We start from the raw sequence: 27,142 nt of genomic DNA, 5'->3' as shown, positions 1-27,142 counted from the left end.
TGGTAGACCTCTCAAGCCAAATGAAATCGCAGTACCCTCCACTGGTGCGACGGTTCTGGATGTACTTCGCGATAAGCACCCGACTCCTGTGGAGCCACCTGAAACCGTTTTGTTGGGCAATGATGCAGCACCGGTCAATGACATAGTATTTGAACGTATTTCAGCAGCAGGCATTAGGAGGGTGGCTGGCAGTATGAAGGGATCCGGTGGTCCGTCTGGCCTGGATGTGCAGGCCTGGCAGCGTATGCTCTCGGCCTTTAACCTTTAAAGCCTTTTTAGGTGTTCTTCAAATTTGGCTGCTGCTCTTGCTGCTGCTGCCAAGAGGATATGCACGACGGATGTAGACCCTGCTTTTCTGTCGGCTTTGTTGCGGCACGGCTCGTGGCATTGGACAAGAGACCAGGTGCGCACCCGATTGCGGTGGGGGAAGTCGCTCGCCGGATCATCGCTAAGGCTGTGTTGCAGTGTATATCGTCTGATATTGCGACAGCCGTGATCCCTCATCAGCTGTGTGTTGGTGTGCCGGCGGCTTGTGAGGCGGCTGTGCGTGCCGTCCAGGAACAATATCTCGCCGATGACACTGATGCAATCTTACTAATCGATGCATCTAATGCCTTTAACGCAATCAACAGGAAGGCCGACTTGCATAATATCGCACGTGTTTGTCCACCGATGGAAAAAATTGTCGTAATACATATGGTGCGGATATTCCACTATTTCTTCCTGGTGGCGTAGTATTGTACTCGCGCGAGGGAACTTGTCAGGGAGACCCTCTGGCCATGGCCACGTTTGCTCTTGCGGTGGCTCTTATGATTTGTAAACTCCGTGAGCAGCACCCTGATGTGAACCAATGCTGGTACGCGGATGATGGCGAGTCTGGTGGTAGATTGGCGGCCGTGCATTCGTTTTGGAAATCCATCGAGGAGGTTGGCCCGAAGTATGGATATTACCCTAATGCAGCTAAGACAATTCTTCTGGTGAAACCCATCCTGGAGTCTGAAGCCCAAGAGCTGTTCGACCCTACGGGTATACGTGTGCTAACCAATGGTGTTCGCTATCTTGGTGGAGCCATTGGTGAGAAGGAATTCGCACAGGAGAGCCTGTGTCGTCATGTTTCCGTATGGTGCAGGGAGGTCGGTACTCTCTCCACTCTGGCGGAAACCCAGCCACATGCTGCGTATTCTGTCTTCTCCTGTGGATTGAGGTCGCGTTGGCGCTACCATACGTGCTCGCATGGCTTGCCGGAGCCGGATGCTTTCGGCAGGCTAGATAATGTGATTGACAACAACTTGATACCAGCAATCACTGGTCAAAATAATATGTCCACCGTTGAGCGGAGTCTCATCGGCTTGCCCGTCAAGTCCGGTGGTCTCTCAATTCCTACCATTGGGCCTCATGCAGTGCATCAGTGGACCTCCAGTATGGCCTCGTCACGGCCGGTGATTGATTTGCTTCGTCGCCCTGATGCTGACATTGCTCCGGTTGATTTACAGGCGGAGGTAATGGCGTTGCGAAATGCCGAACGTCGGAGAATGGCTACTGCGGCTAAGGAGGCTCAGGTTGCTTTGCGTCCTGAGCTCAGCCCATGTCAGCGGGTGCTGTTGGAGATTGCTGCTGATGCTGGCGTTTCCAGTTGGCTAACGGCTCAGCCTCTGGCTGTGAACGGTTTTGCGCTAAATAACGCATGTTGCCGGGATGGTCTCGCCCTGAGCTATGGCTGGGGTATTGACGGCCTCCCACCAACTTGTGTGTGTGGTAGAGACATGTCTGTCGACCATGCATTGACATGCCCTACAGGGGGCTACCCAAGTCTGCGACACAATGAGCTTCGTGATGTGCTGGTGGAGGTGATGACTTCTGCCATCCCGGATGTTCAAACACAGCCACGGCTTTTGCCGTTGGATAGTGAACAACTTCACGGCGCTACCGCTAATCGTGCTGCAGAGGCTCGATTGGATATCCGTGCAAGGGGCTTTTGGTCGCCACAGCAAGATGCATTCTTTGATGTGAGGGTTACTAACCCCTCGGCGTCTTTGCTGTCGCGACGGGAAGTCCTTGCACAGATTTCCCGAATGAACATCAGAAGAAGCCTATCTTCAGCGTGTTGTCGATGTCGAGAGGGGGTCATTCACTCCGCTCGTATTTTCGACAAACGGCGTATGTGGCACGGAGTGCTCTCGTGCATTGAAGAACATTGTTCAGCTGCTGGTTAACAAGCATAGTGACCTCCAGTACGCTGTTGTGATGGCACAGCTACGCTGCAAAATTGCATTTGTTTTGCTGAGGTGGTCAATCACGTGCCTCCGTGGTTGCAGAGCGTCTTACTTGAGGAAGAGAATAGGCCCATCTTTTCTCGAACAATGTCGCCTTCTGTCCATGTAACCGCCTTCGGTATTCATAATGTTGGCCTATTTAACATTGGCATGCTCTGCGGATTTGTAGGCATGCTAGGCAATTTAAATATCCTGCAAAGTATTTTGTAGGTGCGTGACTACTACGTCATGTACTACAATTGGTGCATGACTTAATAATAGCTGTCTGGCATGATAAAAAAAAAAATTCACGGTTCGCGTGAGACTCGGCCAAAGGCCCAGTTTTCCGCATCCGCAGGAACGCCACCACCCTCTTGGATCAAGGCGCAGATGCAGCTCCTAAACGGTGGGAGGTGAGTAGATCAGACCCACCACAAAGTGGTCAAAGACCGAAATCCCATTCACTGCATCCATGTTTCCCTCGTGCCAGGCCACGAGTTCCCAATTAACTGTGGGTCGCAGCACGGCTGGAAAAAATCCTTCCGCTTCCAAGCAGGACTTGAACCTGGTACCCTCTGTTTCTCAATCATGGTCTTAGACCATCCCACTATGCCTGCCTGCTACATGCATGATACAATAACCTTTTTTTATTTTTATTATTATTTTTGTAATGGCTTTCTCTTCTTCCTCGGATGGTTAACAATCTGTATCACAATTATTTGTGGGTTAAGCAATAAAGAATGTGACTACTACTGCCTACACTACTGCCTACACTACTGCCTACACTACTGCCTACACTACTGCCTACACTACTGCCTACACTACTGCCTACACTACTGCCTACACTACTGCCTACACTACTGCCTACATTACTGCCTACACTACTGCCTACACTACTGCCTACACTACTGCCTACATTACTGCCTACACTACTGCCTACACTACTGCCTACACTACTGCCTACACTACTGCCTGCACTACTGCCTACACTACTGCTTACACTACTGCCTACACTACTGCCTACACTTCTGCCCGCAGTTCCCTTCACACACTTTACCACACACTAGGATTTAGGCTGTACACCCGTTCATGCACTCACCACAATATGCTGAAGTGATTATTTCCAAAACATGTCATTAAGCAAGCAGTGTAGGGAAATTATCGCCACTGCCTACTGACCAGTACTTTGGCCGAGTGGTTGTGGGCTTTCCTGCGAATCCCAAGGTTCTGAGTTCAAGACCATTGCTGACACCAGTGAGAGTGTACTGTCTTAACAAATGCTGTGATGCAAGCGTGAAGCACTTTACATGCAGTTAACTGCTCTGACAACCACTGTCAACTGTGTACTCACTACACTGTATTCGTAGTGAGGGTAACATAGATGCAGCTAAGGAGGTTTGCACCTTGTCAGGCATTGCTTGTGATACTTACTAAGTCATCCTCACTGTCACGTGCTGCATCTGCCACCCTAGTATCTCAGGCAGGGTGGTGGCCTTGTACAAGCAAAACTTCCTAAACTGGTTGTGTTTCTCAACACAATTGCATAGGCGGTTTGGTTGCGTATCTGCGATCTATACTTTCTTCTGCTTATGTACTTCAAATAGGGAAGGGTGTTTTAAAGAGGATCTGTGAACTACACAGCTCAATAAGACCTTTCTGGTTTCTAGGGATGACGACACCGACACATGAAAATACCACATGAAAAGACTACATGAAATGACCACATGCAAAAAGTCAGATGCCGCTTTTTTACAGATGGAGAGGAAAATTCAGATCCACCAATTACAGTATATGGGCGAAGGTGAAAACCCACTTTCTGCATCAATGTTGCCCTGTTTTCCACACCTCGTGTTCCCAACTCACTGTGGTGTACAGCACAGTTGAAGCAATTCTCTTCAAGTCAGGACTTGATCATTATACATATACCTGTCATTGCACAATCATGGTCTGAGAACTCAGTCACTGGGCCGGCCTGACTGATTATGTTGGAAATGGTGCAGTACATTTCACTGAACTTTACACAGGACTGATTCAACGGTTCTATACTTCATTGTTGAGTAATGCATGCGTAGAACTTACAGTGGTGAAGTGGATAGGAAAATTCCACAGCTGCCATTAGCAGCGTGATGCTCAGCATGGCCTGATACATTCAACAGGAAAGAACAGAAAACAGATTTTAAAACTATCCCTGTCTCTGTGCAGAAGTATTCGATTATAGGAATGGGTATCAAATCATCAAGGTTAGCATAACACACATACCTAACTAGTCATGTGTGCATTATCCACAGAGAAAATAGTTCATTTTTTCGTATAGAATCCCATGCAAACTGAAGTTCTCTTTGAGACCTGAGCAAGCCCATAGATCAAGTTGTGTTGCAAGATAGTGTGAAGTAGACATTTGCACACAAGTAAACTAACACTAGCATACAAGGAGCACACATGGTGTATTGAGCACATTCAACTTTACCAGCATCATCTTGGCGAGCAGCAGTGGACTGACTGGCTTGATCAGAGTGTGACTGGCTGCTCGAAGGAACGCTCTCCGCGGAGTCTGATTGAACAGTCGAGGAAATAGCTCCGGCAGAGACCGGCTGGACGGCTTGCACCCGACGCTTCCGGAATATGTCCGGGAAATCGGTGGCCAGCTGCAGTGAGGAGAGTAACAAATATACAAACAAGCAACAAACATGGCTCTGATATCAACATCAGCTAGTGTCAATATCATCCACACCACTGAGAGTGAAATCAATGAGAGGTACACGGCCGAGAATACATTGTGCATTACGTAATGGTAGGTTACAGAACTGATGTTTTTGTTGAGTAAAATGTTAGAACAACTTGCATACATCAACAGAGACACATAGGCAGAGAGGCGGGGGGGGGGAGAAGTAGAGAGAGACTGGGAGAGAGAGAGAGACTGAGGGAGACTGAGAGAGAGACTGAGAGAGAGGGGCGTGCGCAACAGGCCATCACACTCACCAGTTCTTCATGCTGCCGTAGCACCTTGCAGATCTTTGCAAAGCGCTGGGCGTTCGGTGATTTCACTAGCAGCTGGTGAAGCTTGGTCGAGGTGTGATGGTAGTCGGTAACTGCCCAGCTGTGGACCAAAACTGCAGCACATGATGAAGATGATGATGTAAGGCCCAGGCAGGTGGCTAGCGCAGGCAGGTCGGACTCACCAAGGCCTTCTCGGATGGACTCAAAGGACTGTGCAGAGAGCAGTGAGGCATGGTTGACCGGCCATTCGAGAAGAAGCGGGGCACGATCAACGTAACGTTGGCTAGTGGAGAGATGACCCTTTGTTGCTACGGATGATCGGACTTCCTCTGCGTCGTACACAGCGAAATCAAACTTGTCGCTTGGCTCGTGGAGGTGTTGACGAATGGAAGCAGAGCTGATGATGCTTGTGGAGTAGCTAGTACCCGGGCTATACTGTGCTGCCAGGTCACCAAACACCTTGCGCAACAGAGCCAGCAGACAATAGCCATCTAGCGTATCTTCAACGGGCGCATGGACAACAGCGACAGCTTGGCGCAGGCTGTCCGTGACGGAGATGCAACCACGGGCTGTGGAATGGACTGGAGCCACTACCACCAGATTCTTCCAGAGCTCAGCAGGAATGCCGTGAAGCTCGTGGAAATAGGCGTACAGCTCTGTCTGTAGCCGGATAACTAGAGCAGTGGAGAAGCAGTGCTGAGTCGTGAAAGAGACTCCTGCGCACGCCGACCGAGATGATGAATCTTTCTTGGCCAGTGAGCCGAGGCAGTTGTCAGCGGTCGGAAGACGGCTGGGTGCCAGGATCCTTTCTTTCTCCTGCAGCAACACACCTAGTTGTACTACCATCTGCAGCAGCAGACCGCCCCGACCTTCTGCTCCCTCGCAGCTGTTAAGCTTGTCCAGGACTTCTTGGAACATTGCAACACCATCTTTGAAGTGGAGCATATCTTCATCATCAAGCCCAGGTGGTGCGAAGATGAGACCAATGGCCTTGGAGAGCAACCAGTTGGGTCGGTTAACAATGATGTCGTCCAGGTCAGGGGATGAGAAAGAAACAATCTAGAAACAAAAACACGATATGCAAAACCATACACACAGCAACACACATAGTTGTAAGCCGACACGCGATACATGCCCAAACATGGATGCACACACATCCCACACGCATGCGCAGACAGAAGGATATTAAATAGGCCAAATACCTCCAAAATAGAACAAAACAAAGCAAGTCAACCAACCAATCCTCATGACAGTACACTTTGCCTGACCCCACATTGAGAGACAATGCATACCTGTTAAATGAACCATCCTAAGTTTTAAAGAAATGGATGTAAGGGAAACGGGTACAGATTCACTGGCTTGAGTTTACGTATCCTCTCATGAACACGAATACAACCCTCTGGTGACAGCCAAAGCAGGACTATGCAGCACACCCTCATATAAACTCACTTTTGAAGATCAATCCATCTAAGGTGTAAAGCACAATGCACCCGTTCTCAATGATCTCTTTATCAGCCTAAAGCCAGCAATCTGTAGGTGATGTCCCCTGCTGTCAAGCCCCAGCTAGCCATAATGTGCACAGCAACACACTAAACCTGTCCCACAATTTTCAATTCACCTTGAAGTTTCCAGCATCCTTACACCTACTAGTATCGGTGTATAGCTGGTCTAGCACTAAATAATAGATCTTAAACTACAGCTAATTGCAGGATGGGCATCGGAATGTTCTAGATATGGGCTGTAAAAGAAGAAGGAACAAATCAAAACGGTTGCATCTTTCCCTCAAACCAACGAATAAGAACAAATCCACTTTAGGGGTCGTAGCAATTTTTTTGTTTTGTCCCTGAAACGAGCATCATTCGTTGGAGGGGTGGGAGAGGGGGGGCAAAAATCGCAAGTCGACCGACACTACAGTCCACTCATCGGAAACTGTCCCGCTGGCTTTTGAAAGTTCGATCTGGGCCGAATTGAGGATACAAACCCACTTTAAATCTCAAGAATCTCATTCTGGGTTTGGGATTTACTTCTCCACATATTTGCCATGGCATAGCTGTCTAAATTTTGTAAACCTGGCTGAATTTCTATTTCCCTGTTCTTGGGCTTTTCTGCCCTCAAATGTGGCAAGGAGTAATTGCACGGGTCACACGATGCAGGATATCTACAACTATGTGCGGGAGACACCAAAAAGGTAGGGTGCCAGTTTTCAATGAATCGGGAAAAAAATCACAAGTCGACTGATACTATACATATGCACATGACTACATTTACATGCATGTGATTTTCGTCGTCCAGCATAGCAAGTTGCGTTCGTTTCATGGAGAGTGGAGGGGGTCAAAGTAATAAATGAGCAATGTTCATTTCAGGGACGATAAAACACTTTTGCGATGATCCCTTAGAGATGTACATGACGTAGATGACATACATCATAACGTGAAATACATCTACTGCAAGTAAATTGAAATTACTCTATCTGCAGAGTATGTACATACCAGCCCATACGCATTGAGGATCTTGCGATATCGACGGATTTGTGCGGTGTTGATGCTGTCTGCATGGTCATCATACTTTATGTGGCTAGCAGCACAAAGCTGTCGAGAGAACTCCCGACTTGTTGAGAATGGCTCTTGGATGTTGTCATGCAGTTGTGCCAATATTTCCTCTGCCTGCCCGAGCACTTTGGGTTGCTTGGGAGATTTCTGAACATGCACATCAACACAGTGGGTAAAGTACTCTCTGTTCACAAACCTGATTAAACCTTTTATCGTTAATGACGTATGTATACGTCACTGAGAACGAACCCAATCCACTAATGCCGTACTTCCTCCGTAAGCTAAACTTCATTGCATATTTACAGTTCAGTATAAAGCATTCTGTGGCTACAAACACACTTTGAAAAGTGGAAAACACAGCAGCATATGAGAGATTAGTTATTTACAGATGTCACACAGCTCGTTTCAAAGCAGTCCAGCTTCACTCTTCGTCTGAATCTGATGACGACTCACTCCATGATGACATTGAGTCTGCATCCTCGCTGACTTTCGTTTATGTTCCACAGCCTTTATAAGTTGCCACAACACTAATGAATCATGGAGATCGCCAAGTTCTTTGCCAGAACTGTGAGCTTGTCGACCTCCACAGTGGCGCTGGTAGTTGTTCTCTGCCACTCTCCAGAATGCCGTGATGGAAAGAGGCATACAGACACAGCCAAACGCTCCCCATCTTGGCAACGGGGTATTCATGCCAACATGTTTCCACAGCTTTCAGTAGCTTCTTTCTGGTTTCCTTCGACACAAGTGACAAGTCTGCCTGTAGCCTGTGGAAGAATACCAAGTCGTCGAAGTTGAGATTGGAACTTTGAGTCGGCTGAATGGCAACCCAAATGTCAAACCCTTTTGCTTTCCCCTGCGCTGCTCACACACGTGCATTGATTTTGGCTGTGTGCGGACGCGCACCATCGTGCTGGTACGGCATGCAGTGGCTGGCCGGCTTCTTCGAGCAACGCATCTTTTAAACTGTTTCTCATTTTCGCACTTCGGTGTTGTCTGTGCCTGGCTGGGGTTGTGTTCTGGTGCCGATTTTCGAAAGAACTCCACCCTTTCCGGAGTTTCAAAAGCCTGTCAGAACAATAGTGAACACTGCGGCTACCCTATGTAGGGGATAGGTCACTGAAATGTTTGTCTATTGCCGACAAAAGGGACCATGAAAAGAAGACAATAAACACAACGAAGTTTTGTGTAATGGAGGAAGTGTATTATCCTCCTGAAAAGGGAAGAGCTTCCATAAAAGTATGGTGAAATAGAATGTTGTTGCAACTGCGAGTTTCCTGCATGTGAGATCATCAAACAAAAGAGGCCGTTGTTCCATGCACCGGCAGTTCTACATAGAAATTGCTCTGGGAACGTTGCGTGACCTGTGACCGACTATTAGTGTACCAAGTGCTATATCTGACCTGCATATACAGAGACCACAAGTGGCTGTCCTGACTGTCAAGCTCGACGACAACAGGCTTGAAGAAAATGAAGTGTGATCAGAAGCATGTACATGCAGTCATTGGCATGACCATGGCGGCTGTGCTGCATGCACTCGAACGAGGTGTGAAAACTCGTAGGTGCTTCGCCTTTTGAATGAAAGTGTTCTATGTACAAAAACCTGTCAATTTGTGTGTATAGAAGTATGTACACGTTCCGGGATGCCGCAAATGTACGAGACCTTATTCTAAAGACCATCTGGCTTTAATGATTGCTCTTGTTTGAGATGTTGCCTGAACGTTAATCCCTCAAAAACAAAACATACCACCGTCGTCCGATTTCCCGATAGGAACCAAGAAAAATGGCGTACTGTCCGCAAACTAGGCTCCCTCGTGAGTGATGCCGAAGATTCTACTCGGAGGCGTCAACTGGCTGCCGCCGCCTTCAGCTCACTCCTCAAGATCTGGAACCAGATATGCCAGATCAGGGAAGGTCTTCGGCTGAGGCTCTACAACGCCTACGTAATCCCTGTTCCTACCTACAACTGCGGCACTTGGGGTCTACTGATGTCGGAGCTCGTGCGAATGAATTTGTTCCCCAGGACCCAGCTAAGGAGCATCATCGATATGCGATATCCAAAATAAAATCAGGAATGACACTCTTTTCAAGTGCTGCGGAGCTGCCCCCATCAGCGAGATGATCACAGGGCAGCGCTCCAGTCTAACTGGCGATATCTTTCGTGTGGCCCCAATTGCTCCTCATCAGCTGGCAGTGGATATAATATATCTTCGCTTGGCCAACGACCATGGCACTGAACGTTTCAGGCGTCGACCTCAGACAAATTTTGGTAACGGTCTTGCAGACGGAATTGTCATCATGGCATGGACTTACCCTCCACCAGCCGCTAGATGCTGACACAGTCCGCACAATGGCAGCGGACCGACAGGCATGGCTTGGAGCCCGCCCCACATAACAGGACTGATTATCGTGATTCACATGATTACGTCAGACATAATATAATATGTATATTTTATTTTATACCTTTGATTAAGTTTTCCATCAGTCCCATTGGTATTGTTGCTAACGGCTTTTGTTTACGTCACTCCTGTCATTACATTGTATTGTATTACTCTTCAGACATCAATTCTGAATGGCGTAAGCGAAAGTGGCACCCCCGCCACCTTCCTGGATATGCATTTAATAATGATAATAATAGTAATTCAAGGCAAAATGCGCGACCGCTGTACTAAAGACAGGAAAGCAGGCAGCATCTGAGGAGATCCTATTGCTTGACCACTCATCTATCACGTCGCTACAGCCAGAAGAAACGTAGAAATATCTCGGATTCCTTGAAGCTGGAGGTGTGGACCATTCAAGTATGAAGACGAAAATTCTGCACGAGGACAAGTGGCGTGTGCGACGAGTACTCCGCTCAGCTCTAAACTGCCACAACATCATCACAGCCATCAACACCTGGGCTGTGGCTTTGATATGGTATAGTGCTGGTATCTTGGCATGGACGCAAGACAAGTTAAATCTGCTGACCGAAGAACGTGCAAGCTTATGAATATGCATGGGGCTCTCCATCCACGCGCTTATATAGCCAGTATGGACATCAGTCGCAAGGAGGGTGGACGTGGTTTGCAAAGTATTCATGGTCTTGTCACCATGGAGAAAAGCAATCTGCATCGTTTGTTCTTCAGTCAGATGAGGAGCTCCTGAAGGTGGCTGCGAACATTCTGTAGCAACATCTGGATGCCTCACCGGACTCCTCACAGGTGGTGAAGTGTCGCTTCAAAAAGAACACCTCTTGGCGTGGACTCAGAAACCCTTGCATGGACAGTTTGTCCGGCAAACAGACCAACGGACAAAGGAGAACACCTGCAGTTGGCTGACAAAGACTGGTCTCAAGAAGACCAGAGAGAGCCTGATCATCGCGGCACAAGACCAGGCCTTGGTAACTAACCTGCTCAAGGCCCAAATCTTCTATCAGGGCAGAAGCCCCCTGTATCGAATGTGTGGGCAGGCAGGCAGGCGAGTCGGTTGCCCATATCCTATGCGAGTGTTCAAAGCTCCCTGCACGGGATTACTTGGAGCATCATAATCAGTTGGCCTCTCTGGTCCACTGGTCCACTGGTCCACTGGTCCACTGGTCGCTCTGTCGTGTACATGGGATACCATGTGAAGACAGTACTACAAGCACCACTGTGATCTGGTGCTTGCGCATACCAAGACCAATGCAACGCTATAAGAGCATCCTGCACCCGAGGATAATGTGCCTGAAGCTAGAGATACTTCAAACGCCAAAATCTCTCCGCAGGACAAGACGATGAAGATTCTGTGGGATTTCAACATCCGGTTCGATCGCTTCACGAAGCACCAGCGGCCTGATAATGTTCTGGTTGATGGAGTTGCTAAGAAGGCCCTGGTCATCGACATTGCTGTATCTGATGACCCACTCGTTGCTGAAAAGGAAGTGGAGAAACGTGCCAAGTATCAACTTCTTGCTCGCAAAATCCATCGGCTATGGCAAGTTGAGACTCAGATTGTTCCTGTAGTAGTTGGAACTTTGGGCACATTCCCAAACAGTTTTTTAAATATTTTTTATGCAAAGAACACAAACCCGGCTCGAGACAAAAATAAGAACAAGAAAGATAACAAAGTTGCATGCAGGGAAAACACAGAAACGACTAGAACACAGAAGTTGTGGGTTGACAGAACAAACAACTAATAAGTCAGGGCTGATTACTAGTATCCACTAGCACAGCTGTGTAGGTGTGTACCTACACACCTACACACCTACACACCTACACACCTACACACCTACACACCTACACACCTACACACCTACACACCTACACACCTACACACCTACACACCTACACACCTACACACCTACACACCTACACACCTACACACCTACACACCTACACACCTACACACCTACACACCTACACACCTACACACCTACACACCTACACACCTACACACCTACACACCTACACACCTACACACCTACACACCTACACACCTACACACCTACACACCTACACACCTACACACCTACACACCTACACACCTACACACCTACACAACTACACACCTACACACTCTTTTCAAGTGCTGCGGAGCTGCCCCCATCAGCGAGATGATCACAGGGCAGCGCTCCAGTCTAACTGGCGATATCTTTCGTGTGGCCCCAATTGCTCCTCATCAGCTGGCAGTGGATATAATATATCTTCGCTTGGCCAACGACCATGGCACTGAACGTTTCAGGCGTCGACCTCAGACAAATTTTGGTAACGGTCTTGCAGACGGAATTGTCATCATGGCATGGACTTACCCTCCACCAGCCGCTAGATGCTGACACAGTCCGCACAATGGCAGCGGACCGACAGGCATGGCTTGGAGCCCGCCCCACATAACAGGACTGATTATCGTGATTCACATGATTACGTCAGACATAATATAATATGTATATTTTATTTTATACCTTTGATTAAGTTTTCCATCAGTCCCATTGGTATTGTTGCTAACGGCTTTTGTTTACGTCACTCCTGTCATTACATTGTATTGTATTACTCTTCAGACATCAATTCTGAATGGCGTAAGCGAAAGTGGCACCCCCGCCACCTTCCTGGATATGCATTTAATAATGATAATAATAGTAATTCAAGGCAAAATGCGCGACCGCTGTACTAAAGACAGGAAAGCAGGCAGCATCTGAGGAGATCCTATTGCTTGACCACTCATCTATCACGTCGCTACAGCCAGAAGAAACGTAGAAATATCTCGGATTCCTTGAAGCTGGAGGTGTGGACCATTCAAGTATGAAGACGAAAATTCTGCACGAGGACAAGTGGCGTGTGCGACGAGTACTCCGCTCAGCTCTAAACTGCCACAACATCATCACAGCCATCAACACCTGGGCTGTGGCTTTGATATGGTATAGTGCTGGTATCTTGGCATGGACGCAAGACAAGTTAAATCTGCTGACCGAAGAACGTGCAAGCTTATGAATATGCATGGGGCTCTCCATCCACGCGCTTATATAGCCAGTATGGACATCAGTCGCAAGGAGGGTGGACGTGGTTTGCAAAGTATTCATGGTCTTGTCACCATGGAGAAAAGCAATCTGCATCGTTTGTTCTTCAGTCAGATGAGGAGCTCCTGAAGGTGGCTGCGAACATTCTGTAGCAACATCTGGATGCCTCACCGGACTCCTCACAGGTGGTGAAGTGTCGCTTCAAAAAGAACACCTCTTGGCGTGGACTCAGAAACCCTTGCATGGACAGTTTGTCCGGCAAACAGACCAACGGACAAAGGAGAACACCTGCAGTTGGCTGACAAAGACTGGTCTCAAGAAGACCAGAGAGAGCCTGATCATCGCGGCACAAGACCAGGCCTTGGTAACTAACCTGCTCAAGGCCCAAATCTTCTATCAGGGCAGAAGCCCCCTGTATCGAATGTGTGGGCAGGCAGGCAGGCGAGTCGGTTGCCCATATCCTATGCGAGTGTTCAAAGCTCCCTGCACGGGATTACTTGGAGCATCATAATCAGTTGGCCTCTCTGGTCCACTGGTCCACTGGTCCACTGGTCCACTGGTCGCTCTGTCGTGTACATGGGATACCATGTGAAGACAGTACTACAAGCACCACTGTGATCTGGTGCTTGCGCATACCAAGACCAATGCAACGCTATAAGAGCATCCTGCACCCGAGGATAATGTGCCTGAAGCTAGAGATACTTCAAACGCCAAAATCTCTCCGCAGGACAAGACGATGAAGATTCTGTGGGATTTCAACATCCGGTTCGATCGCTTCACGAAGCACCAGCGGCCTGATAATGTTCTGGTTGATGGAGCTGCTAAGAAGGCCCTGGTCATCGACATTGCTGTATCTGATGACCCACTCGTTGCTGAAAAGGAAGTGGAGAAACGTGCCAAGTATCAACTTCTTGCTCGCAAAATCCATCGGCTATGGCAAGTTGAGACTCAGATTGTTCCTGTAGTAGTTGGAACTTTGGGCACATTCCCAAACAGTTTTTTAAATATTTTTTATGCAAAGAACACAAACCCGGCTCGAGACAAAAATAAGAACAAGAAAGATAACAAAGTTGCATGCAGGGAAAACACAGAAACGACTAGAACACAGAAGTTGTGGGTTGACAGAACAAACAACTAATAAGTCAGGGCTGATTACTAGTATCCACTAGCACAGCTGTGTAGGTGTGTAGGTGTGTAGGTGTGTAGGTGTGTAGGTGTGTAGGTGTGTAGGTGTGTAGTTGTGTAGGTGTGTAGGTGTGTAGGTGTGTAGGTGTGTAGGTGTGTAGTTGTGTAGGTGTGTAGGTGTGTAGGTGTGTAGGTGTGTAGGTGTGTAGGTGTGTAGGTGTGTAGGTGTGTAGGTGTGTAGGTGTGTAGGTGTGTAGGTGTGTAGGTGTGTAGGTGTGTAGGTGTGTAGGTGTGTAGGTGTGTAGGTGTGTAGGTGTGTAGGTGTGTAGGTGTGTAGGTGTGTAGGTGTGTAGGTGTGTAGGTGTGTAGGTGTGTAGGTGTGTAGGTGTGTAGGTGTGTAGGTGTGTAGGTGTGTAGGTGTGTAGGTGTGTAGGTGTGTAGGTGTGTAGGTGTGTAGGTGTGTAGGTGTGTAGGTGTGTAGGTGTGTAAGTGTGTAGGTGTGTAGGTGTGTAGGTGGGGCGTTGTGGACTCCTCGGACCAGAGGTCTCAGTGTCGTTGCACACAACACGCACCAGAGGTGAGGGGGGAGGGGGGGGGGGAGTAAAAAGAAAGAAAGAAGAAAGAGTTAGGCCATCAGGTAGTATGCTAGTTCGGGTTGTACACATTGACAGCAATTCCACAAGTTTGCTCCAGGATGTACTTGTACACTGCTACTTTGAAGCGTTTCAGCGCTGCCTTGGATGAGGGAGTGTTCAGGATGGCAGAGGGTAGAGCATTCCATGTTGTTAGTAGGCTGAACGGGAAGGATCGGTGTAGTATGTCAGGACTTGTTGCGGGGAGGGGTTTGACAACTGGAAGGCATGGGAGTGTTTCACTTGATGTTGGTGGCGGGTTCTGGGGTGGTCTGGGGCGGGCGGGCTCAGGGGCAGCAGGTGGCAGCATGTCTGTCAGCTGGGCCGGACCGGAAATGTAGTGCAGCTTGAACAGGGTAGCACAGTCCCGAGACTTGCCGACACACTGATAAGCTTGGGAGCATGGTCCCAGCGCCAATGCTGTGCATGCACCGTTGCTGGACAAGCTTCGCGAGGTTGGAGGTTGAGGACTGCGCCTGGCCAGACTAGGGGAGCATATTCCATGGTTGGGCGGATGAAGCCCTTGTATATGCTGAGGCGGCCGTTACGGTCGAGTACTGGGCACACCTTCCTGAAGAAGCCAAGACGCTGGCTGGCTCTGACTGCAACCTGGTGGAGATGGCTGCGGAACATCAGTTTGCGGTCGAAGGTCGCACCGAGAAGCTTAACATCGGTTTCCTCTCTGATCACGGTACCATCGAAGCTGAGAGAAGAGGATGGGAGAGGTGTTGATTGCCTGCTCATCGACATTCCCTGGCACTTTGTCGGCTCAAACTGGACCTTCCATCTCGATCCCCAAGCTTGGAGCTCATCGAGGAAGTCTTGCAGTGAGTTAAAAGTGGCGGGAGACACGTCATCGGCATGGATCAGGCAGTACAGTGTTGTGTTAGCTGCATACGACGCTAGGTGGTAGTCAGGGGAGACACAATCAGAAATGTCGTTGACATATATAAGGAAGAGCGTTGGTCCTAAGATGCTGCCTTGTAGCACACCGACTTGGATTTAGAAGTGCGAGGAGGTCTGACCACCAACAACAGCCCTTATCTTCCTTTCCTGAAGGTAGGAGCGAAGCCAATACACAATTGACCCGCCAATGCCGAACATTTCAGCTTTGCGACCCACTATGCCTGACCACTCATGATGGAGAGCAGTGAGGAGGTGGGCAGTTCCAAGTCCACGGCGGAAGTCAAACTGCCAGGGAGATAGGACCATGTGACGTTCTAGCTGATTGACAATTTGCCTGTTGATGATAGTGTCCATAATCTTTGACACAATCATGACTCAGCAGGGAAACAGGTCGGTAATTTCTCACTGCTGCTTTGGAAGCGCGCTTGTGGATAGGCACGATGTGTGCCATCTTCTAGGGGTTGGGATGATCCGAGCAGCGTAGGCAGAGCGCACACAGCTTAGGCAGAGGGGTGCGAGCTCTTTCGCACACTCTTGAAGAACCCGTGCGTGCTGGGAGACTATCTGGACAAGTGGCTTTGTTAACTTGGACTTGCGGAGCTCCCTCTGAACCTCAGCAGTGTGAAAGCGGATCATGCCAATTGCTGGTGGGTTTTGTTACTTGGCTCTTGGAAGGCTGGACGGGTCAATGCCATTGTCTCCAAGACTGCATTTCTGTGAGAAGAAATTTCCAAAATATTCCGACTCCGCCCTTCGCGGTGCGGTGCTCTCTGCTGTTCTCATCAATGAGTGTGGGAATATAAGACTGGTGTCCAAAGCCACCTGCACCTTAATGGTACTCCACCATTCCTTATCTTTGAGACTGCCAGTTGTAAGCTTAGTGCGCAGCGTGATCTGTTCGGCAGCTTGTGCCCTTTCCATTGTACGAATATTCTGTTCCACTGCATCGGAATACATAGTTGCCAGGAGACCTTGACACCATCGGTATCACCAGCTACTGCTCTGTGTCTGAATTGCAAAATAATGCTCTCCTTGGCTTGCCAGCTATCCTGCATAAGGTCATTGCTTTGTAATGCTCTGGGGTGGGTGGTGGAGTTCTTCCAGTCCTATTTTCCTCCAAACCCTTTCGTGTTTCCTATGTTTGATATTTAGAAAAGTGTTGTGTGTTTCTCCTTGTTGTTTACCAGCCATCATATTTAATAGCCATATGATACGTGGCCCCACCTTTGGCAGCTGGATGCTAGCGCGGTGGGTGCCTATCTCTGGCCTTCGGCCGAGTGCTCATGGATAATTGGATAATTCAAAGGATCAGACGGGGAAGTGAACTGCCTCAAAGGAGAAAAAATCACCAGACCCCCAGGACCTTGTCCTGGTGGCTGAGTAGATCAGACTCACGGCCACGTGGTCTTGGACCAAAAATCACTGATACATATTTTCCCTGGTGTCAGGTCATGATCCAGGCACTATCCCAGCAGCTTGCCACTTTCTATGCCACACATTATTTTGTGAAGGTCATTCTTGGAACATCGTATAAGGTTGCTTTCCAGTTTGTTCTTTCAAACCAAATCCACAAGTCATGGGAGAGGTGCAAGTGCGGATCACCACAAATTATTATAAACTCTGTCTAATGCACTGGTGTGCATTGCAGTTCTATCTCCGTCTATCTTTAACTCAAAATCTCACTCTCTGTCTCCCTAACTCTTTCTCTCCATCGTTCTGTCCATCTTTGTCTTCATCTCTTTCTGCCTCTCTTTCTCTCATTCTCTTCTCTCGTGCTCTTTTCTCTTTCTCTTTCTCGTTCTCATTATCTATCTCTTTATACCTCTCCCTCTTTCTCTCCATCTTTCCATCTATACCTCTCCCTACCACACTTTATCTTTCCTGATCCCTTTACTATCCCCTAGTTTCTCCACTAGTAGTAATTGAAACATGGTTTACAGTTTTACTTACGCTCAGGATATCTGTGCAAACCTCAGAAAGTCTTTCTCTCAGGCTATCGAAGCTTGCGTCATTGACGGTGGCATTGATAGCAAAGCGTCCTCGAAAGCGGAGTTTATCACCAAACTCCTCCTTGACACTACGACAGCTTGTGTTAAGCTTTGCAGCAAGTTCTCCATGATCCTCTCTCTTGATCTCGTCGCGGAAGGTCGCAATGATCATGACATTGAACGGCTGGTCTGTATTTGCAACAACAAGAGATGGGAAACGCAAACAAAAATATATATATACTTGGTCCGCGTCAGCGATATTGTCGCTTATCTTTCAGCTTTGTTTATATGTCGCCAATGCTTACTTGGCAGCCCATTTCATCCCTAATTTTGGCTAGCAAATTAGTTTGCTAGTACCTGAAAGGTCTAGCTAGAGTCCGAGTGGATTTCGAGAGCGACAGGTGGGTGATTCTGATGGATACAGCGCCGCATCAAAATAGATTATCTGTTTACGCTGTGCAGGCAAGAGCAGCGCAAGCCACAAGAAAGTAATCGGCTACTCGGAATCAGCTCCATTTTGCTGAACGGCCGAGATCGCTCACCTCAGGGATCGCTCATCAAGCTGAGATCGCAGCTCCCTTACCTCCAGCTCAACGTTCGGAGTATCCAGCGCGTCGTGGAGATTTGCAAGTACTGTACGCATCGTCGTCGCTCAAAATAAAATCTTGCAAAGAACGGCGTCTGATTTGAACCACACAGGCTGTCGTGCTGCCCACGCGAAGTCCTATAGAGAATGCGACCGTCCCGATAGACTTCTCTCTAGAAAATAGCCATGCAGCGGAGAGGAAGAGAGATGAGCTTTCAAAAGCAAGAGAGTCGATCCCGAGCAAAAATATTTGTCGCCAGTGCCGAGAGCAGCGACAAGGAGGACCGAAAAAAGTAGGAACCCTTCCTTGGACAATAAATTCCTCGCAGCTAGTTGTCATTCTATACCTTACCGTCCATCGTACCAAGTTTTACCACTTCAAGTGCACGCGTTCATGTCCAAAGTCTAAGTTCAAAGCGACAATATTGCTGACGCGGACCAAGTATATATATTTGTGGTGAGGAGATTTGAGGAAAGGTGATTTTAAGCAACACGCTCTCCGCAATATCATAGTATGCAGCTAAAAAATTGGTCAAAAGAGTGTTTTAAAGCAATTGTGCTAATGCTACATCAAATGAATTGGCGACCGATAGTACGTACTAGGGTGTTATGAGCGGCCTCGAAGATATATCTCGTGAGTGAGGATGGAACCATGCCTGACCTCCATGTGTTCGGTCTCGGGCTGAAAACCTTGGTAATCTACTGGAGAAGTGGCTGCACAGGCCAGGCAGAAGTGTGCGCTGCTGTTTCTGCGACAAACAAAGAAGAAGCAGCTAATGCCGACCAGGCTGATTCAATTATCAGATCTCTGGAGAGCAAAGTCTGGAGATGGAGAAGATAGATGCAAGTTCTCTGAATGTTTCCAAAAATCTTGGGTTCCATTGGGCATAGACAATTTTGGTATGGACATAGCTTTTTTTTTTGAATTCTTTATTCTCACGATGGCACCATCGCCAATTAGAGATAAATTGATGAGAAGGTGAGATTGTGGGTTAAACAGTTGGAAAGGGATTTACATCACTTTGAACTTTACAAGTATGGGAGAGGGTGAGCGCTGCAGGAGCAGATTGAGTTAATCAGCAGTGAGCAGATTTCTTGTTTGAAAGCAGGTCGGGAGGAGACGTCACGAATGCTAGCAGGGAGGGCATTGTAGTATTCTAGGGACTTGTACAGTGGGGAGTACAGCGATCGGTTCTGGAGGGTGGGAGGTGCCAAGTGCGTGCGTGTCGAAGGCTGTACTGGGCCGTAACTTGAGCGGGGGTGTTGAGCAAGCGTATGTGTTGTGGGGCATATTGGTATTTTATGGAGTGAGCAAGAAGGGTGAGCTTCACTTTGCGGCGAGAGAGCATTGTCGGCCATTTGAGCCGATGGAGCAGTGTTGAATGATCCAGAGGAGTGTAAAGGGGGAGACGGAGGCAGATTCTGGCCGCCTTGCGCTGGATTCGCTCAAGACGGTCAAGGGCTGCGATTGAGAGCGGGGTGACAGCAATGCATGTATATTTAATTATAGGCAGGATATACGTTTTGTAAATGAGAGAGAGTGATTTAGTGTGTAGAGTTGATTTGAGCCTAAAGAGAATATTTAAAGATTTTACGGCTTTCTTCAGCACAAAGGTGGGCTGACCATCTTAGGTCGTGCTGAAAGATGATGCCGAGGTGACGATGTTGTGTTACTGTTTCTAATAGGGTTTGGCCAAGTTTTATTTCGGGTAGTCGTGGTGGGGGTCGGTTAGCATGGTAGAACGGGAGGATGACGGTTTTCGTTTTATTGACTAGCAGGTGCCAGCGCTCTAGCCATTCTGCTGCGGCATCGACGCTTCTTTGTAGCGCAGCCTCACACTCAATGTAGCTGCCTGCAATGGCAATTAGTGCGGTGTCGTCCGCGAACTGGCTACACGAGGTTGTAGCATTTTCACAGGCAGTGGGCAGGTCAATGGTGTACGCCAGGAACAGAAGTGGTCCCAGGACCGAGCCCTGGGGCACTCCTGCTGGTATTGGTATGAAGGCGGATGTTGTGCCTTCAACCTGCACCCGCTGCCTGCGTCCTGTCAAGTAGGCTTCGAGCCAATTGTGAGCCTTGCCGTCGACACCATAGTGGCTCAGCTTTTTCAGCAAGCCTTGATGCCATACACGATCAAAGGCTTTACTGAGATCGAAGAAACACGTTACAACATGCTTCCCCGCATCCCTAGCTGTGGATATCTGGTGGACGATCCGTGCGAGTTGCAGTTCGGTCCCGTCTTGTTTCCTGAAGCCGGATTGGTTGGAGGGTAAGTGCGGTGCTATGTGATTGTACAGACGAGAGTGGACTATTTTTTCTTGTGTTTTTGATATTATACTGAGCAGGGAGATGGGTCGGTAGTTGGTAGGATGGGAGGGGTTGCCCGACTTGGGGATGGGTGTAATAGTTGCGTCTTTCCAATCCTGTGGTATTTCTCCGGTTCTGAAGGACAGATTGTAGAGACTAGTGAGAGATGGGGAGATTTCCTTTGCAGTTTCTTTCAGGAGCCGAGTTGGGATGTTGTCAAAGCCTGGGCTCTTGCCAGTGTCTAGACTGCATAGAAGCTTCTCGACCTCTTCCACTGTTGCTGCGATTGTATTTAGAGTATGACTGATGTCAGGGGTAGTGTTGATGTCTGGTGTAGTACAGGTGGTCTTGTCGATGGACTGTTGGCTTTGGGAGATAAAGAACTTGTTGAGAGCTGTTGCCTTCTCCATAGCCGTGGCTGCAGTGGAGTTGGCTGTCGATAGTGTGGGAATTGTTTGCTTAGGCGGTTTTTCAGGTGCTTCAGTAGACGGTGGAGGTGTGTACCCGTTGACGTTGTTTGCTGGACAAAGTCGGACTTAGCCTGTCGCAAAAGAGCGGTTACTCGGTTACGCTGGGCTGTGTACAGTTTCCAATCTGAGTCTAGTTGGGTCGCCTTGTAGGTGCGGAACTGTTTGTGCTTTGTTTTGATCTGGCTGAGGCGATCTTTCGTCATCCAGGGACGAGTGGGCGTAGAATTTTTGCGGGACTTGCTTCTGGTCACTTGGCAGTGGTGCACGGCTAGTTTCAGTATCTGGTCTCTCCAGAAGTTCCAGAATGAGGTTACTGGCTGAGGGTCAGTGGGATGTGGATCGTACTGCAGATTGCAGGTAGCAAGAGCTTCACGCAGGGACGCAATGCGTTCCTCGCTCCACAACCAGTATGTGCTGGAGGTGCTTTGCTGTGTAGTACTGATCTCATTTTTATTATTATTTGTATTATTGTTTCTGTGGGTGGTGTGCTGCTGGGGTCGTATGTTGCCTTGTATGACAACATGATCAGAGGCACCCATAGGGGGCAGGCTTGTGATGGTGATGTTATGGCGGCTGAGGCTAGAGATGGCCAGGTCCAGGCACGATGTAGGTGTGTGTTGGCGTAGGTGGGTGGCAAAGGAGACGTGTTGTGTGAGGCCACGAGTCTCGCACAGCCAATGCAGGTCCTCACCTAAGGCATCGGTGGTGTCGCTGGGGTGCCACAAGCAGTTCTTGGCGTTGAAGTCGCCAAGGAGAAGTATCTCATCCTGGGGTCTTTTAACTAGCTTTATGGCTCTCTCCAGTTCCATCACAAACTCTTTGGGGTCGGACCGCGGGGGACGGTAGATGTTCCCTACCACAAGGGAGGCTTGGCCGATTGTTATTCTAATCCAAATACATTCCGCTTGAGTCATGGGAATGGTAATTGTCTCGTGTTGGCAGCTGTGTGGTATGTATGTGGCGACTCCTCCACCAAAGGTGTCCCGGTCCGCTCTTATGAGTTTGTAGCCGTTGATGGCGTACATCCCGTTGCTGTCCGATGGATCCGCCCAGGTTTCCTGGATGGCGATTATTGACGGTTGTTGCAACTTTGCCACGTGGCTAAGCTCGTCCATCTTGTTGAACAGACACCTGACGTTCGAGCTGATGAAATTCGCGACTTCCATTATTTTTTTTATATTTTTGTAATTTGTTTCGTTTTTTTTGGTATTTCCGCAATTGAAAGTATTGTTCTCACTGATATTGTGTGGAGGACAGCGCTAGGATTGAGTATCGTGTGACACCAGTGCCAGTGGGCTGAAGCATGAGCCCTGTGTCGGGGCAAGGGGTTGGCTGTGGCCAGGGTCGATGTTGTTGCTCTCTTTTTGTTTTTTGGAATTTTTGAAATCAGGTGAGGATTCCGCATTGGGACTGGGTCTCCTGCGTCGTTCGGAGGTAATCCAGGGGTTTGCTGGCTGGTTAGACATGTCTGTGTTAGTCACCAGTGAGGAGAGGAGGTCTTCAGCACGCGCCGAATCTGGGTGACTACACTTTGTTGTCGGAGTAGTTGTCTCGGTGTGCGGTGAGTTGGATGTTGTCGTACTTGTATTTGTGCTGCCTGGCGGCGTTCCGGGGTGCACGGTCGTGCTGGTTGCGGACACGGGCGATGCGATGTCGTGTTCGTACGACTCGTACTGGTTGTTGACTGGGTCGTTTGGGTGCGAGCTCGAGAGCACGTCTCCTTTCGGCGTGGTGTTGGCACCATCGGAGGCCGTTTGGGATACGCCGCTGGCGTGGGTCAAACTTCGGGAAGCTTTTGGTGCCGAATCGGTACGGTGAGACTCCGCTTCAGCAACGCTGTTCATGTTCCGCTCTGTGCTGCCAGTGCTGCTGCCTTCTCTGCCGGCATGCGTGGAGGTGTGTGCACTGCGACGGTTTTGGCAGGTACGCGCGATGTGACCTAGCTGGCCACATAGCCTGCACGTGCCTACCTGGCCGTCGTAGATGATGCGGAGCTCGTGAGAACCTTCTGCCGTACGCAGGTACGACGGGATCGAACTGCCTGGTTTGAGTTCAAACGTGGGGAATCGCACACCAGTTGCTGTTTGGGTGCCGTTTGAAAGTTTGATTTTGCCGTGTCGTATCTCACCGATAAGCTTTCCGTACGGTGAGAGCACAGCTTTTAGGACACCGTCTGAGATCCAGATCGGAGCATCGTGGATGTGTATCTGTGTTGTTGGTGCGGAAACGAAGCGTGGTGAAACCCGTTCGCCCTTGCAATCGAAGCCATTGAGCACCAACAATTTGGCTTTTTCATATGACTCAACGGTAAGTCTACATTGACCCCTGCTTGTTGTCTGCATCGAAATGATGCCGGTGATACCTTGCTCTTCTAGGAGCTTTATGTAGGCCCCCACGCTTACCTGGGCTTGCGAGGGGAATACAGACAGTGTTCTTCTTCAGTGTCGAAGACGAGAGCTGTCGCCAGGGCTCCGTATCAGCTCCGTTTCCGGCCATGACGCCTGGCGGTTGTAGTGAATCAGCACTCTAGGTGATCTAGTTTGCTACCTGTGCATCCACAGCCATACGGGCTGGGAGCGGACTATTATGCTAAAAAAACTACGGAGCTCCAAAAACTGCTTCCGCTCTCCAGCTAGTTGATTGTATTGTTGTTTATTTCGGACGTTGCTCAATTGGAGAAGAGAGCCGAATATTTGAACCACGGGCACGGCTCTTTCATTCAAGGCTCTCAACACTAAAGGATCTGCACATTTTCGATCCAGAAGCTGTTTGTTGTTTCTCACTTGTCAGTTGTGGACTCATTGTTGCAGCAAAGATGAGGCGGGAATATTCCATGCCCTAAAATAAAATAATTAATTTCTTTCTCAAACACAAAGCTCACTTTCCCTGCCTGGATTTATGTGCCCGTGACAAGTCTGTGGACTTGTGCCACGTGATTCATGTAGCACGACAGTCCGGGTGTCCAGTAGACTGGTAGCAGTACATACCTTTATGCACAGACCATAGTGCTCTGTGTGGTAAAACTGTTAACCACTGCACAAACACAGCGTGAAAATTTCCAACTCTGGAAAAGATTAGTATAATGTCCACTATCCGTGCACGCGCCCATGTGCCATGTATCGACACTCTTATCTCATTTGCTAGACCACCTCCGTGTCAACATGCATGGGCAAAAGGAAAGACCCAGTACATGGGGCAGTGCATGTTCAGCTTGATGTGCAGTAACAATTCGTTAGTACAGTGTACAGTGTAGTGCACAGCACTTGTGAATAAAACTGTTTGTTTTTTCACGGCTTAGCGTAGCGAAAGAGTGCAAAAAACGTATTTTTTTCACTCACAAATATTTTCGTGCATTTGCTCTTGTTCTGCGCAACTCCGTTGAACCTGCCATCGTGGTCTTTGTTTTTCCTCGTGGTAGTTGAAGTTGACCGCCCACTCACCCTGGTTTCAGGGGGTCATCCGCTGTTCTTCTTGACAATCTATGCCTATGTGTGTGGCTTATGATTACGACATACACCGGTTATTACATACCATTTCTTGCTATTTCTATTCTTGGGTCCGACTGGCAGCGGGGCAGGAATTAATGAAATAGAAAGGTTTTTTGGCCGAAAGGCGTGTTTTTCCTCTAGCCAGGTCGAGCGGTCGCGGCTAGGATTGTAGGGAGTCATTGTTTTTCAGGTGCTCCCCTGCTGCCCAGTCACCCATGCTCACCACTGGCCATACTGTTTCACTTGATTTCAAGGCCTTTTCTCCCCCTTGCTGGCGGTTTTTTGATGGATTTAGATGTTTTTCGGCTATTTATCTATTATGTGGCTGCGAGTGTGGCTTTTTGCTTCTACTCATTTCTGGAAAACCACCACGGTGGTGAGTGTGATTGCTCTGGTAGACCACTACCCCATGTACTGAACAGTCGCTTTGTGAGTGAAAAACTATTTGTTCATGTGAAAAACAGTCTGATTTCACGTATCCAAAATATCGCCGGGACCACATACGCTCCCGGGCCCATATTGACGCACATGTGCTCGACCTTCACCAATGTTTCAACCCAAGGACTTATTACAGGCATTTACCATGGACAGAGAGATGAATATCTAGGGCTGAGTCTGGTAGCATTTTTCTTCAGGGATTTTCTTGGGTAGTTTTCCACGGGTAGCACGGATACCCTATTGGGTAATGTTTCCATGGTGACAGCACAATGCACTCCTTCCCTTACACACTGGATAGACATGCAGAGTACTACATGAATTTGTACATGTGCACTGTACATGATGCCATCAGCGACTTCGGGTTTTCAGGTACTATTCTGTACCCGTCTACACGAGATCCTCACGGGCTGCATGGGTATCCCACTACCCATGCACACCACTATTAATAACACACACACACACATAACACACACACACACACCTGCATGCACACACACACACATACCTGCATGCACACACACACAGTGCCCTCCCTGCACCAGTATACAGAATCAAACACATACCCCAATCCTTCATTCATTCATGTAGTGTCGTGGACATGGAAATCCGGTCACACATCTAGCGGCCCCAGGGCACTCGCCATGCGGCCGTGGACAAGCGGTACACACATGTATTTATGCTCTGCAGAGCGCTGGTCATATCGGATCAACATGTGCACTGCACGCAGCGTTCTGTTTGCGCTGAGGGTGCCGGCCCCGGTCAATCAACTGAATTTCCATGTCTGCTACAGTATATGCCGACATACGAATCAACAGGCACAAACAAAATTTCACAAAAACGCATTTGATAAAATATCGTACTGACCTGATGTTACCGATGGTGGCCTCCGGCTCAAAAACCGACCAACTGTGGTGGTTATGCTTGTTGTAATGAGTTTCTCGTCCCATTTACTATTGACAACAGCAAGACCGAGGCTTGGTACTGATGTGGATAGGCAGAAAATGTCGTGTGTCGCTGAAAACGCGTCCTGCCCAGCGAGATCTTTGATACGCAAATGCTGACCACGCTCATCAGTGAAGTTGGACATCTGGATGCCTCGGGTTCGTTTCGAGTCGTTCGATGTGCCATTGTTTCCTTCTTTTCTCAATGTCTTGATCAGTGTCGACTTCCCAACAAGTTGTTCCCCGCTAACTAGAACAACTAGAGTATTAGCATCCACTTGTCCTTCGGAATAAAATTCCTCCAGCTGAAGGTAAGTCTGCGTATATATAATACACACAAGAACAACAATTAAAGAATAGGGGGTTCGTCAACTTATAACCACTCTATGCAGTTGCTATTCACACTTGGCGCATGCGCTGGATGAAAATTCTTTATCGGTGACGTCAAAAATTGTGACGTTTCGGGCCACTCACTGTGAATAGCAACTGAATAGAGGGGTTGTCAGTTGATAAACCCCCTTTCCTTTATAATGCAGTTGCGTGCTGCCCACCATTTTCTTAGTAAAGAATAACAATTACTGGATATAAGTGTTGAAGGCAACTTTTCCTTAAAGGCTGTGAAGATGATAATGCTCCATAGTTGGCAGTGTTCATCTGTTTGACAGTAAAGTATGTGAGGATCACATTTCTTAAGTGGAGATGATTTTTTTAATAAATCGGACAATGCAAATGAGAAGATCAGCTTGTCCACATGTCCACATGCTATATGGTTCTTTTGGCAAGCGGCATGCACTGCACACATGTACTTGCCTGAATTTAAACACAAGCAGGAAATGAATCTATAAAGATTCTTGCTACTTTCAACACTAGGATGGTGGACATCGAAAAAATGAGTTGGTGATAGCTTTGTGAAACGTATTGAAAGTACAGACGGCTTTTTACCATATGCACGGATTGAAAACGAAACTTCATCCTTTTTTTATCAATTATTATGTACA

The 27,142-nt window shown here is 48.3% G+C and overlaps 1 protein-coding gene across 2 annotated transcripts in view; it reads right to left on the bottom strand.

Moving 5' to 3' along the window:
- LOC135826958 (uncharacterized) overlaps positions 1-26,443 on the bottom strand; it is a 46,044-nt gene extending 19,601 nt beyond the window's left edge. Inside the window, exons 1-6 of one of the 2 annotated variants that reach the window (XM_065339487.1) lie at positions 26,068-26,443; positions 17,876-18,102; positions 7,739-7,945; positions 5,232-6,308; positions 4,720-4,897; positions 4,332-4,392 (exon numbers count right to left, since the gene is read on the bottom strand). In XM_065339487.1, the coding sequence (XP_065195559.1) occupies positions 4,332-4,392; positions 4,720-4,897; positions 5,232-6,308; positions 7,739-7,945; positions 17,876-18,102; positions 26,068-26,290 (1,973 nt within the window). In that variant the 5' untranslated portion in view covers positions 26,291-26,443. The remainder of the gene's footprint in view (positions 1-4,331; positions 4,393-4,719; positions 4,898-5,231; positions 6,309-7,738; positions 7,946-17,875; positions 18,103-26,067) is intronic. The other variant, XM_065339488.1, reaches the window with a different exon arrangement.
- Positions 26,444-27,142: the final 699 nt, after the last annotated feature.

The sequence above is a fragment of the Sycon ciliatum genome, chromosome 11 (assembly GCF_964019385.1).
Source record: "Sycon ciliatum chromosome 11, ocSycCili1.1, whole genome shotgun sequence".
Lineage (NCBI taxonomy): Eukaryota > Metazoa > Porifera > Calcarea > Leucosolenida > Sycettidae > Sycon > Sycon ciliatum.
Note: the sequence above shows the minus strand (reverse complement) of the source record. Positions and strands in the feature narration are given on the sequence as shown.